At 46.4% G+C, this 18,276-nt stretch overlaps 2 protein-coding genes across 5 annotated transcripts in view; one reads left to right on the forward strand and one right to left on the reverse strand.

Moving 5' to 3' along the window:
- Positions 1–779: 779 nt before the first annotated feature.
- Positions 780–7,878, forward strand: SLC48A1 (solute carrier family 48 member 1). Its single transcript, XM_072654501.1, has 3 exons — positions 780–1,095; positions 5,583–5,750; positions 6,441–7,878. Exons 1-3 carry the CDS (start codon positions 783–785, stop codon positions 6,575–6,577), a joined length of 618 nt encoding a protein of 205 aa, XP_072510602.1. The 5' UTR covers positions 780–782; the 3' UTR covers positions 6,578–7,878.
- Positions 7,879–9,511: 1,633 nt separating this feature from the next.
- Positions 9,512–18,276, reverse strand: part of HDAC7 (histone deacetylase 7) — a 48,934-nt gene continuing 40,169 nt past the window's right edge. For all 4 annotated transcript variants that reach the window (XM_072654489.1, XM_072654485.1, XM_072654488.1 and 1 more), the window contains 7 exons: positions 17,983–18,102; positions 13,799–13,896; positions 12,962–13,080; positions 12,300–12,433; positions 12,021–12,105; positions 10,888–11,026; positions 9,512–10,662 (listed from right to left, as the gene is read on the reverse strand). In XM_072654489.1, the coding sequence (XP_072510590.1) occupies positions 10,614–10,662; positions 10,888–11,026; positions 12,021–12,105; positions 12,300–12,433; positions 12,962–13,080; positions 13,799–13,896; positions 17,983–18,102 (744 nt within the window). In that variant the 3' untranslated portion in view covers positions 9,512–10,613. The remainder of the gene's footprint in view (positions 10,663–10,887; positions 11,027–12,020; positions 12,106–12,299; positions 12,434–12,961; positions 13,081–13,798; positions 13,897–17,982; positions 18,103–18,276) is intronic.

The following is an 18,276-nucleotide window of genomic DNA, read 5'->3' on the forward strand; positions in this document are numbered from 1 at the left end:
AGAAAATGAGTGCCTTTTAGTTGAAAAATTAAATTAAAAACAAACAAAAAGAAAAACTTAGGGGCTAAATTGGGCAAGATGGAACTTTCCCTGGAAGGTATGCTTACTATCTGCTGGGAAAACAATTTTGGACACGGCCAAAGTAAGAATTTGTTTTGTTTAACTACCAATATTTGTTACAACGTGGGAGGGAGAGAAAATAAACGCTAGTGAGCTGAAAAGCTAAGTTAAATTAAAAGCAAACAGAGAAGTCTCGGGCGGACAGCTGCCAGTCGGACTTAATGTTTAATGTGTGTTTTTTTCACATGGCCAAGGGGGAACCATGATTTTGCTTAACTATGCGTATTTCGTGCAAGGAGGGAAAACAACAGCCTGTAAATGAAGAATAAAAAAGGGACGGGATACACGGGTTTCTGAAGAAGATTTACAGACTCCGCGCCAGACTGGGTGGGCAAGGGACTGAAAAGGAAAGCCTGCGGCATGTTCAAATGGCTTTTTTTTCTCCTTATGGATGTCAGTGCTTTAAGGTTTACTGTGTAGGTCGGTAAAATAGGGGTTTTTTCCCACTTGGTTGCCATGACTTTGCACAGTCTGGCAGTTCCAGAAAACCGCGTGCCCGGAGCTCGGTGCCCCGGGAGAGCTGCCGCCGAGGAGGAGCCGGGGGTCGGAGGCCAGGCCTGGTGCGCGGCCTCCGACCAGAGAGGGCGCTGTGGCAGCGGGGCTGCCGGGCCTAGCCCGGCTCCGCCAGGGCCCCGGGAATGGGAATGGGAATGGGAATGGGGATGGGGATGGGGATGGGGATGGGGGTGGGGCGGAGGCGGCGGCGGAGGCCGCGCGGGAGGAGGCGGAGCCTCGGGGCCAGCGTGACCGCCGGGTGTACCTCCCTGCCCAGCTCGGAACCTGAGGCTTCGCAGCTTGGCTACCTTGTTCCCGCGCCGCGGTTCCCCGCAGCAGCCCCCATGGCCCCGACCCGGCTGCAGCTCGGCATCCGCACGGCCTACGCGGCAGTGGGCTGTGTGCTGGGCCTCTCCGCCTTCCTCGTCTGGACCTTCGTTTTCCCCCAGCCCGGGACCGCCGCTATGGGGGGCCTCGCAGGTACCCGACGGGGCGGGCGGGCGGGCCGGGGATGGTGACCCTTGCTCGGCCTGAAGCTCTTCGCTCCCCCGAGGCGGAAACCCTCTCTCTCCCGCCCCCAGGGAAGGATGGAGGTCATCTTCCTCCGCTCCTCCGAGGCACCTGAGACCCTTGGGGCATCATGGGAGGGCTCATTTGCATACATCTGCATAGCTGCCCCGGCTCGCGCCCTGACCCTGGGGATCTCGCTCCCCTGCCTCCTCCTGCACTTGGATGAGCCGGGCCCCGCCCGGTGCAGCAGGTCGCTGGCCTTGGCCGCCCCTCCGTGCCGTGCCCGCCTCTATACAGCTGCTCTTAGCTAACCGGGAACCCCTGGCCTTTGCGTGCCCTACGCAGATGCTGTCCATTCGCAGTGGAACTGCGGTGTCGGGGGGCCGAGGCCCCGGAAAGAGGTCGTGGCAGGAAACTGTCAAAGCGGGGCCTCTCCTGGGGCTGATGCTGCGGGAAGGAGGGAATTAAGCAAGTTCTCTCTGGGTTTAGAAATGCCCGTGGGGAGCCCAGGCACCTTGGTGTTGCCCAGGAGTGTGCCAGGGATCCTTCCTTGGACCCAAGGCAAACACGAGGCTGCCTTCGCTCGGGAACGCTGGTCATCTCTGCTGACCTCGCTTCTTGAGGTGGATCCCCGTGCAAAAAAAGGGGCAGGGGGGTGGTGCCCCGGAGTGGCAGAGAGGAGGAGGCCCTGCGTATCCCCCTGATGTGTAATGTGGGGCAGACGCCTTGACCATCCTCCGGAAAAGGAGGCTAAGATTATCTATGGACAAAGCAGAATGTGAACCTTGTGGATCATAACCTTGATTAGGAATTCTCAGGTACTCTGCCTGAGAGGTCTGAAAGCCAGTCAATGAAAAATGCTCTCTGAACTTCTCCCCTTTGCCCCTCCATGGGATCTGCAACTTGATGCCAAAGAGTTGCAACAGAGAATCAACTGTAGGGTGGTGGGAGCTAAGGGAAGGAAACCAGTCTCTAGCAATAGAACAGGATCTGTAAGTATATCTGCCTCATCCCTTTAAAAAGGGCCTGATGGACAAGGGACTAAAATCCATTTAGCTGAAAGACCTTAAGCAAGTCACTTAACTTCTCTAGGCTTTAGAATTTTTTTCATTTTTAAAATGAAGGAACTGGACCAGATGATGTCTGAGGTTCCTTCTTATGATATAATTCTAATACCCACACTCTTATATTTTTAATATCTCCATATCTGCAGAAAAGAGCCTCTAGTTTTGTACCTTTTGCTCAAGTCATAAAAGGCAGAAGTGGGACCCTAACAATGCTTTTGACTCTCCCCGGAGATGAGTCTTTGGGACTATAAAATCTACCTTAATGTTATAAGTTTTTGCCAGTATATCTAGTGACACATAATTGAGCACTGGCATGTGAAGCTGCTTCTTGATAGTATTTGCATCCCATTATCCCTCTTTGTCTTCTAGATATTAGAACCCTAAGGATCAGGGTAACCTCTGGGTCAGCTTTTGAACAAAAAAAATTACATACGAGATCACATGGCTTCTGACCACTTATCCCCAAGATGCTGAGTCACAGGAGAGAAGCTCCAGCTTTTTTTCTCCTCCCTCCCTAGAGGAATATGTCCAGTGGTGCTGGCATGTGAAGCTGTCTGGGCATGATACCAGAAAGCAACGAGGGATGCATGCCAGACATCATAGTAGCAGAAGGAGTTAGCTCCTGAGCTAGGTGGCACTGACCAAAAAGGATACAGCAGGGGTGAAGGGCCAGGGCCCATTTTGGGGGGCCTGCTTCAAATCTCTAGGCAGAAAACATACTGAAATGTGGTTTTGTTTAGAAAGAAAAAAAATCAAGTTCTCACTCTAACATTAAAAAAAAAGAATAAAAATTTACAGATGACCCTTTGAATCTAATGTATTGGGGGCTAGACTTGGCAGTGCCATGTGACTCTGGGCCACATCTTCCCCACCAGGGGCACTGGAAGGCAGTGGTTCTGGGAGAATATGATGTGCCAAGTTTGTTGCTGGGGTTCTATTTTGATGCCCAAACATGCATTTTTTCTGATGGGTCAGATCTCTATTGAGTTGGATGTGTGGTTAACTAATGCTTCCCACTGATCGACCTATTTTTTGTCTAGAGGATAATGACAGTTACCGTGTTTTCCCTTATGCACACAGTTTTTCTGTACATATGTATATGACTAGGATGGGCATTTTTACCTGTGATGCAATAGGGACTGTTGCGGAAGTTTTCTCACTCAGGTAAAGTGGAGCATTTAGGGAGGGGGAAATACTGATGGCATCTGTCTCTTTTTATGTTGACTTGTGCTGTGTATATACTTCCACAATGCCCCTTTAAGACATGGGTGTTGGGAAGGCTGCAAAGGAGGTGGGTGTCATCTTCTTTCCTCTTTCCCCCTTTTTCATGTGAGTTCATGCTCTATGAACTCCATGATCAGCGTCTTACTTAGTCCCTTACTTAGCAATTTCTAGTTCCCAAAATCGCTGAGTCATGGGAGAACAGCTCTCATGGCCTCCCAGGCTCTCTAGCCTCTGCTGGAAAACTTGGAGTTGTTGACTGGATTCTTTGTTTGGAATCACATGGTTTGTGAATCCCTTCTGACCATGAAGGAGAATGTCCCCGAAACGGTGATCTGTTGAAACCCAATAATACTTTCATGAAACAGTGTTAATGGCATGGTGGAGAAATGCCAGGTCTGAGTCTAGTGTGAGTTTCAGTTATAATACTCTTATAGTTCCTCTTCCCTGGCCTTCTCTGCATCTAGTGCTTCTTTCTGGCAGTAGAGGGGTACTTATTTGTGTCCTTGGCTACTGACCGACCTAATGACTAGAACTTTGTCAGGTGTGAAACTTCCTTCCCTAAAGGTACTGAAACTATGGGACTCTAGTAGCCTGGATGGCTCTGCCAAGAGCTTGCAGCTAGCCTCCCCTCTTTTGCTCTATATTTTAAAATTATTTTAATAATTTTTACATAATTTATAATTTAAATTAATATTTGCTCATAATAATGAGCAAATGTCAACAAATATGAACATTTCACTATGCAAAGAAAAACAAAAATGTGGATTGTATATATAATTTCTGTTATGTAAATTTTTAAAAATTATGTATGGTTTGTTTTTTGGTATAATTCGAGTTAAATATGGTAATTTCAGCACCACCTTGCTTGTTTGTCTCCTTCTGAACTTCATTCTGTTTTCTTCTGTTTTTTTTAATGATTCATTGACTTCTCTTTTTTGTCAGTATCACTCTCACTCCTTTTTCACTCTTTCCACTACCTCCCAACACAAAGGAAAATAAAAGCCCTCCCTTGTAACAAATTCACCTTTTAGCTATCTGTGGAAATGCATGTTTCATTCAGCACCTTAATTCCATCTCACCTCTTTTACATCGCTCTTCTGGAATCAAGACTGGCTATTGAATTGATCCAGAGTTCTTAAGTCTTTGACAGCTGTTTTTCTTTACAGTGTGGTAGTTACTGTATAAAATTTTCTTTGCCCATGTCTTTGACGACTACAGAACCCTGGGGCCTTGATCACATTCACAGTATTGTTGCTGAGCAGCTGGTACTGCCTGGCACGGAATAATCCTGTTGTGTTGGCCTGGTGGCTAGTCATCCTAGGGAAAATGCCTCCCCAGGCCCTGAAGGACAGGTTCAGAGAAAGGTGGTGGCAGTGTTTGTGGACACAGGTTCATTTTTCTTTCCCAAATTCTAATCCTAGGAGTTTCTTAAGAGAAGCCCTGTAAGATATGTGGCCTGACCTATTTAGACTTGTCTCTTCTAATCATGGAAAGACTTATTTGACAGCATGAAGTCAGGAAATTTAGTGAGAGCTTCCCATGAAGAGTGTGTGTGTGTGTGTGTGAGAGCTTCCCATGAAGAGTGTGTGTATGAGCTTCCCATGAAGAGTGTGAGAGTGTGAGAGAGAGAGAGAGAGAGAGAGAGAGAGAGAGAGAGAGAGAGAGAGTGTGTGTGTGTGTGTGTGTGTGTGTGTGTGTGTGTGTGTGTGTGTGCACGCGCGATAGAGCTGAGGAGTGGGTTCTTAGAGAGAGGAAGCAGGGATTTCTGGTTTCTGTCCCACAAGTGTTGTGATGGTCAGTAGTGAGGCCCCTAGAGGTGTAGGTACTGGTGTTAGGAGTAGTTTTCCTGCTTGGGAATAAAGCATTGGTAGAGATACCTGAAGAAAAGGGAAAAGGTGTGAGGTCCCAAGGGGACTGGGGCAGAAAAGGGAGAAGCACTTAGCCACATAGCTACAGGGTCTCCTAATCAGCTTAATTTCCAGGGCTCTCCTCTTTCAGAGATAGTGAGGCTAAAGGGGCTTGTCTCTTGCCACTTCAGGTAGCGGGAATTGTCTTAACTATTGCCCCCCTTCAAGAATACCTCCTGCCCATACAGGGCTACCTATGGATCTGTGGTCTTCAGCTTCCTGTAAGGAGGGCCAGGCTGACACTGTGCCCCTTCTCCAGGTGTTCTGGCGCTCTGGACTCTGACGACACATGTGATGTACATACAGGATTACTGGCGCACCTGGCTCAAGGGCCTTCGATGCTTTCTCCTTGTGGGCATCTTCTTCTCCACTGTCTCCATCACGGCATTCTGCACCTTCCTTGTCCTGGCCATCACTAAGCATCATGGTGAGGGCCTGGAGTCTGGGAGGGTATGCAACTGGAGCAAAATGGGTATAGGGGAGTGGTCAAACGGGAGGAACACTATATGACTAGACTCAAGACAAACTGTGTCAAGCAGTAGTAGTGTCTGTGGTACCCCTTGACCAGGTGAAAACTGAATGCAGAGAATTGACAAGTTTATCATGAGCTTGGAACACATTGCATTCTCCTGAGATTATTGGGGTGTAGTGGTTCTGCAGTATACTCATGCACACTTATGTACTGCTTTCAGGTCTACAGCACATAGGCTTGTGCCCTTGATGCAATCCAGTGCTAGAAAACAAGGTTTGGGATAAATATAATGTAGGATGACTCAAGCATGGTAACCCCAGACTTAAGGATAAAGATCTATGCCTGGCCAGTCTCATCCATCTTTCAGAAGCCCTGATCATCTTTAGTCTCCCAACCTCTCTGCAACACTTTGTCCCTACCCTCTTTGTCTGGACCAGAAAATACTCATCAGATTTAGGTCTTCCTGTTGGGTTGGTTCCAAGACGTAAAGGGCATCATGCAACAGGATTTGGGGAGGGATTGTACATTGCCCTGTGTACAGTGGCTTCCCTTTTCTTGAGTACTGGTAGACAAAGCAGCATTATGAGACAGGACCTGAAGTCATCTTTGGGTCTTTTATAACCATCCTTTCCTTGCTTTCTGCAGGCTTGACAGATCCTACCAGCTATTACCTCTCCTGTGTGTGGAGCTTCATCTCCTTCAAATGGTCCTTCTTGCTCAGCATATACGCCCACCGCTACCGAGCTGACTTTGCTGACATCAGCATCCTCAGTGACTTCTGACCTTGACTACTTATCCTCCCCAATGGGGTGGTTCATAGTGACTGGGCTCAACCTCTGAGAAGCAGAGCTGTTAGTTCTGTGCTCCTTCTATTGAGGGGCTCAGGAACCATGACAGACGATGTGCTGGTGGTGGTGGTTGGGGGGAGGGGCAAGGGGGAGGGTCTCCCAGGACACTTTTCCTCACGATGTGAGCCTTATTTCTTTTTTAAGGTCCCAGTGTGGGAAGGCCTTGCCACCCTGGCCTATCTAGGGAGGGAATGCTTTGTACTTTTTCATATGGATCTATTTTCTTATCATAAGGTAAGCCCTTCATAAGTGGGGAATGAAGCAACAGGGTTAGAAGGAGGTCATGGACTTGTGTTGGGGGCAGAACAGTGGCTTAGAAAAACATTTTTATTGGTAGGGCCAGGAGATAGGCGCAGAGAGGTAGTTTAGGTTGCTTCTATCACCCACCTAGAAAAAGTCCTCTTCTGTTACTTTTTCTAAGGGCAGGACTGGGCCTGAAGAAGATTTTGTTAATGAGGCTATGGGCAATCCTGAGAGGAGACTTTTCCCAGCTTCCCCTATTCTCTGTCCCCAAGAAGAGCCTACATTTGACTTTACTCTTTCCCTGTGTCTTGGGGAGTGGAGAAAAGGGTGTTTCCCTTCTTTTAACCTCCCATAGGGTTTTCCCCTCTCTAGGGACCCTGGTTTATAGGCAGTAATCCTGCAGCCCAAAGCCTCTCTTGGGAAACCTGAATGGGCACAGATGTACTGGCAAATGCTAGGGGCAGTTGCCCCTGCAAGAGATTTGGGACGATGGCAAAATAGCTCAGGCTGGGAGGGATGTTTCTTCCAGGTCAACCCACATGTGCACATACTCCCTTACACCCTCATCTATTCCCCATCCAGTCCTACCTAGGCCACTTTCCTGGGGTTGAAGTTGGGGCAGAGGAGGATATACAGTGTTGGAGAAGAGAGAGAAGGCTTTGGACGCTGCTTTGGGGCTAAACCACTGAGTTGGAATTCGCCCCCTAGCCTACCATAGGTCCCTTGCTTTCTTTCCTTCCCCTAGTGCTTTTATCTTTTTTCCCTACTTTGGGACAAAATATCTGCTTTCTAATGCTATGCCTTGTCCCAGAGCCCCTCAGCTGTAAGGGTCTGCTGTTATATTTTTATATCATACTGGCATTGTGCATGCTTCAGTTTTTAGCTCTTTCCTCCCCACTTCTCAAACTAGTTCTTGTGCCCACCCCAACCTGTCATGTCCATGTCACTGTCACTTTAACAAAAATACAACAAACAGCTGCTTTATCACTAAATGGCCTCTGGGTGTCACTTGTGTGTTGGACTGTTCCAAAGGGGACTTGAGGGTAATACAGAATAAAGGGACTGCCAGCTCTCTGCCCTCAGGACAAAGGGATGGAGTCATCAGAGGCTGGGGACTTATCCTTATCCCCTTATAGATCCTTATCTGTTGCCAAGCAGAGGGAAAATCTTTATGGCTTTGGGCTTAAAGGAGCTAGGTGGTACGGTAAATAGGGCGTTTAATCTGGAGTCAGGAAGACCTGAGTTCAGATTCTGCTTCATACACCTCCAAGCTGTGTGACTGAGTAAGTCACTTAATTTCTTCCTCATTTGTAGATTGGGGATAATCTACCTTCCTCTGAGGTCCGTTAGAGTAAAATGAGATACTATTTGTAAAGTGCTATATAAACGCTAGCTACTAGGAGAAGGGGAAGGGAAGAAGCATGTATTAAGCACCTATTATGTATCAAGTATCATGCTAAACACTTTACAAATATTAATCTCGTTTGATCCTCACAACAATCCCCATTTTACAGATGAGGAAACTAGGTCAGACAGAGGTTAAGTGACTCACCCAGGGTCACACAGCTAGTGAGTATCTGAAGCTGGATTATAACTCAGGTCTTCCTGACTCCAGGCCTAGCACTCTATCCACTGCTCCATGGAGCTGCCTGTATCATGATGATAATATACATTATTTTATATATTATCAACATACTTTACTGTAGACATAGATTATTAAATTTTAATTTATTATTAGGACCAAGGTAGCTTGGGCTGTCATGGTGCCCATTATTTGTTCTTCATTCCCAGAAAAAAAAAGGGAAAAGGAAGAAAGAACTAGGGTCTTTAAGAGGAAGGCTCTCTGCCTCACCTTCTTCCCTCCCCAGCAAGGTTATGTGCAGTTAGGAATGATATGCACCATAACTAACTTTGTAACTTATTGTCCCCCCCACCAGGCTGGGTGCCCCACAGGGCTGGGGCCCATGGTGACTTGCAGCCTTTACTTAATGCAGTGAGCTTCCAAGAGTTACTGCCTTACCAGTTTTTTCTTTGTACTTAAGACACATAATAAGCTCATAAATAATCAGCTCCTCCCTGACACTGTACCCTGTATACAGAATAATGTCTGGTCAACCATGGACAAGATATAGGGGAAATGCTAATGTCTCTAGATTATGGAGAACCTACTTTTCTGGGGCACAGTGGACCAAACGCCAGTTTTTAGAAATGGAGGTTCTGGGTTCAAATTCTGGTTCTGCCACCTGTGTGACATTGGGAAAGTCATTTAACTTCTGGGCTTCTGTTTCCTCACCTATAAAATGAAGGGGCTAGGTGTGGGTCCAAAAGAGTGGCCAGGATTCCCTTCAGACAGATGGGCCGGCACTGGCATCCACAGATTGGGAGGGAGGCGGAGTGGAAGGGAGGTACTGGTTAAGCAAAGACTGGAACCAAACTGGGTATTTCCAGAAGGGCAAGGATGGATGAAGAACAAGGCCAAGAACTGCTACCACATCTCCAGACTGCCTTTCCTCTTCTGTGTTGTCTGACCTAGATCTGCACTCCCATGCACACTTATGCACTTTATGCATGTCATGTGCACACTCTTCGATCAGTTCACCACTAGGAAGTCCTTCTCTTACGCAGTTTTAAAGCAAATAAACATTTATTCAGATTTTTCTTTTTCTTTCTTTTTTCTTAAACAAAAACATGCACATACAAAGGAGTTCTGTGGAGCAGACATACATGCGCACACACACAGATACTTCTGGCCCCAAGCTGGAGCTAGGAAGCCCCCGTGCTGAGGTCCCCAGGAGCGGCCCTTGTCACTGGCCCACATCTTTACCTCACCTCCTTCCCTTTAGCTAAGGCAGCTCTATGTGGGGACAGGGAATGCAAGCCTTAGGATGGGAAAGCTGAGGCTCCCTCTAAGTTACGTTGTATCCCAGAGAGAAGATTAAGGGAGTTGGCACCATCTGCTTGAGGGAGCGACGGGGTGGGGGAGAGGGACAGCTTGCTCACTCCCCAGGATACTGAGATGGTTCAATCAAGGTATGCACAATGCAGACACTGAAGATGAGGGTGGGGTGGAGAATTGTCTAGCAACTCTTACCAGATTGTGCTATGTCCTAGTGCCTGGCAAGGGCATCCCTGAAAGCCCAGTAAGTTTGGGGGAGTAAGAGAGGGGGACTAGAGAGATGACAGGATATCTAATCATGCACAGGGAAGAGGAGACCCCTGGAGGCCTCATAATGGACCTGTCTTCTCTCAAGCTCAACAAGGATTGAGATTTCACATTTCCATGCAGACCTTGAGGCTGTATGGTAGAGGGGCTCGGGTGCCTGGGGTGGAGACAGTGGTTAGGGATGGGTTGAGACATGGGAGCCAAGGCTCTTTCAGACTCCTGGAGAAAAGTGGTCTGCTGTGGGCCGGAGGTCCTAGTAGGCCATACTCCAGAGGGCTAGAGGAATCTGCCCTTGGAGAGGTCCAGGGGTGGGGCAGTGGCTCAGTACCACTCCCTTATCTCTCTAACTTAGTTCCTTTCTGGAGACTTTTCCCTGTTCCACTCCCTAGGGCTGGGGGATCCTCCCAAGTTCTCTGGGGTGACTGTCAGGGAGGAGCAGGGCTGGCAGGCATCTGACCAGGACCCTTAGAATCTGAAGCCTCAAGGACTAGACACGGTGGTCATTGGTTAGAAGATCTAGGTCTGAAGGGCAGGAGTGGATGTGGATTGGTTTGTCCTGAAGCCTTAGAGATTCATAGGCTCCTCCTCTTCCTCCATCAGCTGCTCTGAGGGCCTGGTTTAGGAGGGAGAAGAGGCAGAGATTGGCTAGAGTTGAACAACTCAGGGAAGGCTGAGATGAGTGGGAGACCCTGCCATCTCTGGGTTAGGCACTGAGAACAGAAGGAGAAAAGCTAGCAAGGTTAGGACTGATAGGGAGAGAACACTGGAAGGCTGTGAATAATACAGATTCCAAAATCCAGACTAAAGAGGCTTTGGTATGGAGTAACTGGGCAGTTACCTCTTTTCTGCCAGGATGCCCACGGAGAGTGAGGCCAGTGCTGACACTGTCTCTACTTCTTCTGTGTCAGCCATTGCCACCGAAGGGACCCAAGAATCTGGACTGGAGGCCAACCATTGCATCGAACCCCAATACTTACCTGAAATAAGAAGCTAAGATTCAAGATTGATTCAAGATTGATTCAAAACACCCTGATCATGAGTATGGAAACATCCCCAGGGCCTGGGTGTCTCGAGTTCAGCAGACAAGGTCTGCAGACACGAACATAAGCTAGTCCTCAGGCCATTCTTTCCTCCCCTTAAACTCCACATGTACACCCATTTTGCCCTGCTTCCCAGCTCTCAGATTAGATTTGCAATGAAAGCAAACCTAAGAAACTACAAAGAAAATCATGGGCATAGGTTTAGGGGCTGATGGAACAGCAAGTGCCAGTGTGGAAAGGTGTGAGTAACTGAGAAGGGATCAGTTCTTAACAGATAAGTGACAAATATGATCTGGGGTGTTGTACCCGTTCAGCCCAATGGATTCAAAGGGGCTCCCATAACCTTTCCAGCTTTATAAGGTCTGTGTCCCTGCCCTGCTTCAGGCCTGGAACTCATTACGTAAATCTGTCCAGGATATGCTTTCCCAAAGGCCTTTGTACTGCGACTAAGAAGGCTGCCTTGTTGCCCTATGCCCATCCTTTTCTAGGACTTCCTAAAAGCAGCAATGGGTCAGCTTGTAGACTTCAGCCTGTAGTACAGGTTTGGGAAATATGTTGGAAGAGTGGATTAGTCCTTAACTCCCCAAATCCACACATTCCACACACTTGGAGTCCCAAGAACATTTATACATCAATTCCCAAATCAGGCAGGACCTAGGACCCTTGTCAACAGGTCTAAGCTCTGGCTAACTGGCATAATAGTACTTAACCACTGGAAGCATAGGAAAGCCTCCTCGTAGTCCCAATTTGAAAGAATGAGTAGACCACACCATTATTTTTGGATAGCTTTGGGGGAACCTTACACTGTGTTCCATTGTGTAGTACCTACAGCCCTAGCAATGCTCCAATGGAATGGGTCCCTGTGTGAGAAAGTTCATTTTATGCCCTCTTTGACCTTCTTAGAGGGTTGTCCTATCATCCCTTTACTCACTGTGCACTCGGATCACAGCTTCCAGGGATCGAATAGCATTTAAGTTGGGTTTCTGTTTCCAGCTCTCCTCAGAAAGAGGATCCACCTACAGGAAATGCACATACCAATCATCTACAGGGCCCAGATACCTTACCCTCCCCATACCTAGGGCCTCCTGGGTTCTTGGCCTTGGCCTGGACTGCACATACAGTCCCCTTTCATATTCCAGTCATCCCCAGTTCTTTGCCATAAGAACCTCTCTTCTCCTCTGCTCCAGTTGGGTGTGGAGAAGTGTCTCACCTTATTCCCTAGCAGGGCAGTCACACAGGCTTCAGAGGCATCACAAATGGCTGTGAGATCATGGCCACCCTCCAAGGCCAAAACTACCGCTCCTCCTGCCAAGCTCATCAGTTGCTGTGTCATGTACCCAAAACCTGGGATAGGAATGGATGGGGAAATGGAAGCAGAGGCTTCTTCTGCCTTTGTCTCTTCTTGCCACTGCCTTGGGGCCCCTTTGTTCACTAAGATGTCTTCCATCTATGACTGTCCCCCCAGGGCCAAGCTGGCTCCCCCAACCTTATGACTATCTCCTAAGGGCTGCTCGTTCAATCTGGAACACACATCTTTGGGAGATAGCTTTATTGCTGACTTGTTTTAACTGCTAGATTGTGACCTGGATCCCTAGGGATTTGGGCAGTGTCTAGTGCTCATAGTTCAATAGGATGACTAGACAAGATGAAATGATAAGAATAGGTCTTACTTAACAGGTCACTGGGATGCTAGGGGGACTTGGCCCTAAAATTTCCCCTAACCTTGAATGTGACAAATTCATCATGCCTCATAGGCACAAGCTGATCAAGGTCATATCCCTTCTCCCACCTCCCACTTTTTCTGTTTCAGTCTTAGATGAATAGAATCTCTTCCCAGTCTAGAAGTTAGTCACCCCTTAAGAATCTTCTTACACTTGGCAGAGACATGGTAGCCTCCCAGAGGTGGGGGATGGCCATCTGCAGCATCAAACCCAGCTGACACCAGGACCAGGTCAGGAGAGAATTCTCGGGCGATAGGCATCACAACTGTTCTGTGGGGGCACATCATATTCTCAGGGGCCATTTGGGGAAGGGTGATCTTGGGGTGCAAAAGGGGACATTACTGGGGCAAAGGGCAACCTGGACCCTCAGAACCCAAGTGACCAGGACCATGGGCCCTGAGGAAATCAGGACAGACACTCATCATCCCTGGACTCAGTACGGAGAACTTCACACAAATATTAGATTCTGCCAACTGAGAAAAAAGTCCAAAGCTCTTAAGGGTCTGTTTTCCTTCCCGCTCTCCCACTGTCAGGTTGTCCAAATATGTCTCTCTCTCTTCACTAAGCCTGGCCTATCCTACTCTTAAACAGATTTTGTTTTTATTTAGGCATCACTGGAGCCTTTTATAATGTGCTAAATTCTCCAGTCCTTCACAAAGCTGTTTCTGACTAACCCTACCCACCTCTAACAGATAGCTCTTAAATTTCCATGTGAGGAAACTGAGGCTGAGAGCTTAACGGATTTGCTCAGGATCACACAGTTACTAAGTGCCTGAGGCAGAATTTGAATTTGGGCCTCCTGACTCTAGGTTTAGCACTCCATCCTCTGGACCATCCATCTGTCTCCATACAGTGATTAATCAATAGATGGCTGACTGCCTGTCTAACCTGGAGCAGCTGGAGGAAGAGGCAAGAGAGGAGGTCTATTTCAACTTGTTTATTTTATTTCCCAAACTCCCTCAGAAATCCTGTCACTCTGAATACTGACCTGAAGGCTGCCAGGTATTCAGGGTCTCCCATGGGTGGGTCAAGGCCTCCAGCCCAGGCAACATTGATATTGAAGCCTTCTCCATTGCCAGCCCCGACCTGTAACACAGGGAGAAGAAAGATGAAAGAAATCAAAGGGGTCTCAGAGACTCTCGTCTAGCTTAATTCTCTCAGAGAAGAAAACTAAGGCCAATTAGTGGCAGAGTTGGGACTAGAACTCAGGTCCTCTGGTTTTCAGTCTAAGCTCCTGCCAAGCAATTCATGTTGAATTATAGACTCTTTAAGCAAAGGATCAGTGCTCTCATCCACCACCTCAAGAAGGGAAATATCAAACTCTGTCATCTTTGACTCCTCACTCTCACTCCTCATATCCTATCAGTTGCCAATTTCTGTCATTTCTACCTTACTAGCATCTCATTAATACACCCCCTTCTCTCCTGAAACGGCCACTATCCTCTAGCAGGCCCTCATCTCCTTATGCCTGGACTGCTGTGGTAGCCTGCTGGCTCGTCTCCTTGCCTCAAGTCTCTCCACAGTCAAGTCCATCCTCTAATCAGTTACCCAAGTGATCTTCCTCAGGTCTGACTAGATTTCCCACCCCCCTTACCCCCACCCCATTTGATAAATTCCACTGGCTCCCTATTACCTTCAGGATTGAACAAAAAGCCCTGTATGATTTTTTTAAAGTCCTTCATAGTCTAGTCCCTTCTTGTTTCCAGTATTCTTAATTAAATCCCCTCCATGTACTTTGCAGTCCCATGACGCTGGCCTCCTTCCTCTTCCTCACACAAGATACTCCAGCTCCTGACTCTCTCTTTCTTCATCTCCACCTCCTGATTTCCTTCATTCCCTTTAAGTCTATGTTCAAGTCCCATCTTCTGGGAGAACTATGTCCTGGTCCTCCGTTATTCTAGTATCTTTCCTCTGATATTATCTCCAATGCTTCTTGTCTCTATCTTGTTTGCATACAGTCTGCGCCATCAGTCTGAACTCCTTGGGAGCAGGGACTTGTTTTTGCCTTTTTTCTATCTCCAGCGTTTAGCACAATGACTGGTACATGGTAGGCACTTAATAAATAATTTTTGACTTGTCACCTACTTGGTAAAGACCCAGATGAGTAAGCAGTAGTCGAGAAAGGAGGGCACTTTTGTTCCTCTACTGACATTGCCTTCCTTCACAGGTAGTTTTATGAACTATTCCTGTTCCTGAAGAATGGCAGGTAAACTGAACATCTTTACTATACTAGGCAGCAGCTTGTGGTTTAAAGAAATCCTGGGGGAAAGCTAGGTGGTGCAGTGGATAGAGCACTGGCCCTGGAATTAAGAGGACCTGAGTTCAAATCTGGTATCAGACACTTATGAGCTGAGCTATGTGACTCTAGGCACATCAACCCCAACTGGAAAAGGAATTTAAAAAAGAGAGAAAAAGAGAAAGAAAGACAGACAGACAGACAGACAGACAGAAAGAAAGAAAGAAAGAAAGAAAGAAAGAAAGAAAGAAAGAAAGAAAGAAAGAAAGAAAGAAAGAAAGAAGAAAAAAAGAAAGAAAGGAAAAAAGTCCTGAAGGGATGACATGAACTTTGGTGGCAAAAACATTGGACTTGATGTCAGATGATTTGGATTTGAGTCTTGACTCTCCTACTATGTGATTTGGGGCAAATCATATTTGGGCTACAGTTTTCTCAAAGGTAAGATGAGAAGATTGGACTAGATGATCTCGAAGATCCCTCCTGATGCTAATATCCTGTGGTTCTGTATAATTTGTTTTGTGTGACAAAATAAAATCTGATAGAAACAGACACTTCCTAATCTGTCAAATTCTGATTTTTGCATATTGAGTTTTCTCAAAGTAGAACATTTCCATATTAAGTTGTGGTAGGTGCCAGTGACATAGGCCGGTTCCTTCCCTTGAAGCAGCTCTCCAAATTAGGGAGATAACTCAATGACACCATTTCCTTAGAGTGATGAAACTGGGGAGGGAGCAGCCCAAGCACTACAGATAAACCTTTGAAGAATTAGAATCAGACAGTAAAGAGGGAATAAAATCCCAGGCACATTTGAAAAGAGAATGCCTCTGATCCAAAGATGAGGGTGTTATATATTCAGCTTCCAATAGCTGCCAATTGATAACTTTCAAACTTTTCTACCCCTCCCCCCCAACACCCACCAGATGGCCACTTCTCATGTTTTACCAAAAAAATCAAGGAATCCACTGTGGTCTTCCTCTTACCTGACCCTTCAAAACTTTCTTGCACTATTTCTCACTCTATCCTCCTTTGTTCTAGTCTCTGAGGAAGAGGTAGTTTTTCTTGTTGCTAAGGCCAACCCCACTACTTGTGCCTTTGATCCCATCCAAGCCCTTCTTCTCTGAGAGCTTGCCCTTTTTATCAGTCTTTCAGTTCCTTCTTATCCACCAGCACCTTTCCTCCTAAGTTTTCTCCTTGCTTTAAAAGGCTTTCACTTGACCCTGCTATGGACTTGAGCTGTGGTCCTATATATCTCCACTTCCTTTCACCTGTTCTTTAAACCATTTCTAAAGTTATCTAATCTTTAACATTATCTAATGTTATCTAAGGTTACCATTGTCCTTCTAGCCATCCAGTTTCACAACCTTGGAATCATCTTTCATTCTTTTCTTTCCCTCATTCTCCATATTCAATCAGTTACCAAGACTGGATGATTCTTCTGCATCTGTATTCTCTCCACTCAGATGACTGCTACCCTAGTTCAGGGTCTCATCACGTCTGGCCTCGAATATTGCAATAATCTTCTAATTGGTGTCCTTCTGTAATCCATCTTCTACACAACTACTAAAACAATAAATCTAAAACACAGATCTGACCACACCACTCTCTTGCTCAAAAAAACTTCAGTGGCTCCTACAAAATACAAACTCCTTAACCCTGCAATTGAAACCCTTCATAGTCTGGTTTCTATTTACCTTCCCATACTTATTTCCAATTACTCTACTTCGTATATGACACATTCCAGTCAATCTGGATTACTAGCCATTTCTTGAACTCAACATTACATTTCCTACCTCGGTGTCTTTGCAGACTCATGTCTCTGATGGGAAGACATTCTCTCCTCGCTCTCTCTTAGAATCACTAGCTTCCTTCAAGGTTTAGTTTAGGTGCCAACTCCTAATCAAAACTCTTCCTAATCCCTGCATCTATATTCTCTCTTACCTCAAATTACCTTGTATTTATTTGGGCATATGTTGTATCTTCCAATTAGAATAACAGCTTTCTGAAGGCAAGAAATGTTTCATTTTTGTCATTAGCAGCCCTTTGTTCAGTAGTTTCAGTTGTGTCTGACTCTTCATGACTCCATTTGGGTTTGGGTTTTTTTTGGCAAATATACTGGAGTGGGTTGCCATTTTCTTCTCCAGTTCATTTTATAGATAATGGAACAGAGGTAAACAGGTAAAGTGACTTTCTAGGGTCATATGGCTTGTAAGTGTCTGAGGATGGATTTGAACTCAGGTCTTCCTGACTTCAGGCCTGGCACTCTAACCACTATACCACCTAGATGCCTTAATACCCTTAGCAGCTAGCATATAGTAGGTACTTAACAAATATTTGTTGAATTAGACTTAAGGCAACTATTGTACCCAAGGAAGCTCACCATACCTGAGATAAGGTCATACCTGGGTTTTGGTTGAGACTGGGTATAAACATGTAAAGCATGGGGAGCCTACCATAGACTGATCCCTCTTTCTTAACCTCTTATATCCTTTTTCAATGTTTCTCTGCCCTGTTTGGGCTGCCCCTGCCCCAATCTCCCTACTCTAAAGAAACAGGGTCATTGACATATCTTGCTACCTCAGAAAACCCTTTAAGGATACAGGCACAAGAGATAGAAATTTCTTGTTACTTAAAAAGACTCAGCCCAAAGAATTCTACAGCTTTCCCAAGTCTAGTTCCCTGGGAGGGTAATTCTCTATCCTGCTAGTCTCTACTCCAAGGGAGGTGATAATCCCTGGAAAAGGAGTCATTTCTTTGGATTTTCTCTTTGTCTCTTTCCCAATCAGTTTACTCTCACTCTTCCATCTCACTGATAGGGCGATAGGGGTTAAGGACAAGGAAGCTGACTGCCAAAGGAGGATGAATCATCCTATCCACTCCTTCTTGTCAATATCGATAAACCAAAAGATGGGAGGAAAGGGAGGGATTCCAAATGTTACCTCATCAACAGCCCCACTGCCTGGAAAGAAATTGCCATCATCATGTCGATGCAGAGAGATGTAGAGCACACTGGGGTCTTCATAGAAGGTTTGCTGAGTGCCATTGCCATGGTGAACATCCTATTTTTAGAGAGATTAGCATAAGTGAGGTAGGGAAGGGTCTAGCAGCTAAATCATGGAATGGAATGGGAGAGAGGGACTGTGTAACTGGGCCATCAATTTATATGTGACCATTAGAACATGCCGCTCACTCAAGGTCATGTGACAGAAACAGCTGCCCAATATATCAATGTG

The sequence above is a fragment of the Notamacropus eugenii genome, chromosome 3, assembly GCF_028372415.1.
Source record: "Notamacropus eugenii isolate mMacEug1 chromosome 3, mMacEug1.pri_v2, whole genome shotgun sequence".
In the NCBI taxonomy this organism is placed as follows: domain Eukaryota; kingdom Metazoa; phylum Chordata; class Mammalia; order Diprotodontia; family Macropodidae; genus Notamacropus; species Notamacropus eugenii.

Excerpts from the sequence above, each read along its gene's own strand:
- SLC48A1 (XM_072654501.1), top strand. The coding sequence starts at position 783 with ATGGGGATGGGGATGGGGATGGGGGTGGGGCGGAGGCGGCGGCGGAGG. Across the intron at positions 1,096-5,582 it reads CGCTATGGGGGGCCTCGCAG|GTGTTCTGGCGCTCTGGACT; the intron begins GTACCCGACGGG and ends CCCCTTCTCCAG. Across the intron at positions 5,751-6,440 it reads GGCCATCACTAAGCATCATG|GCTTGACAGATCCTACCAGC; the intron begins GTGAGGGCCTGG and ends TGCTTTCTGCAG.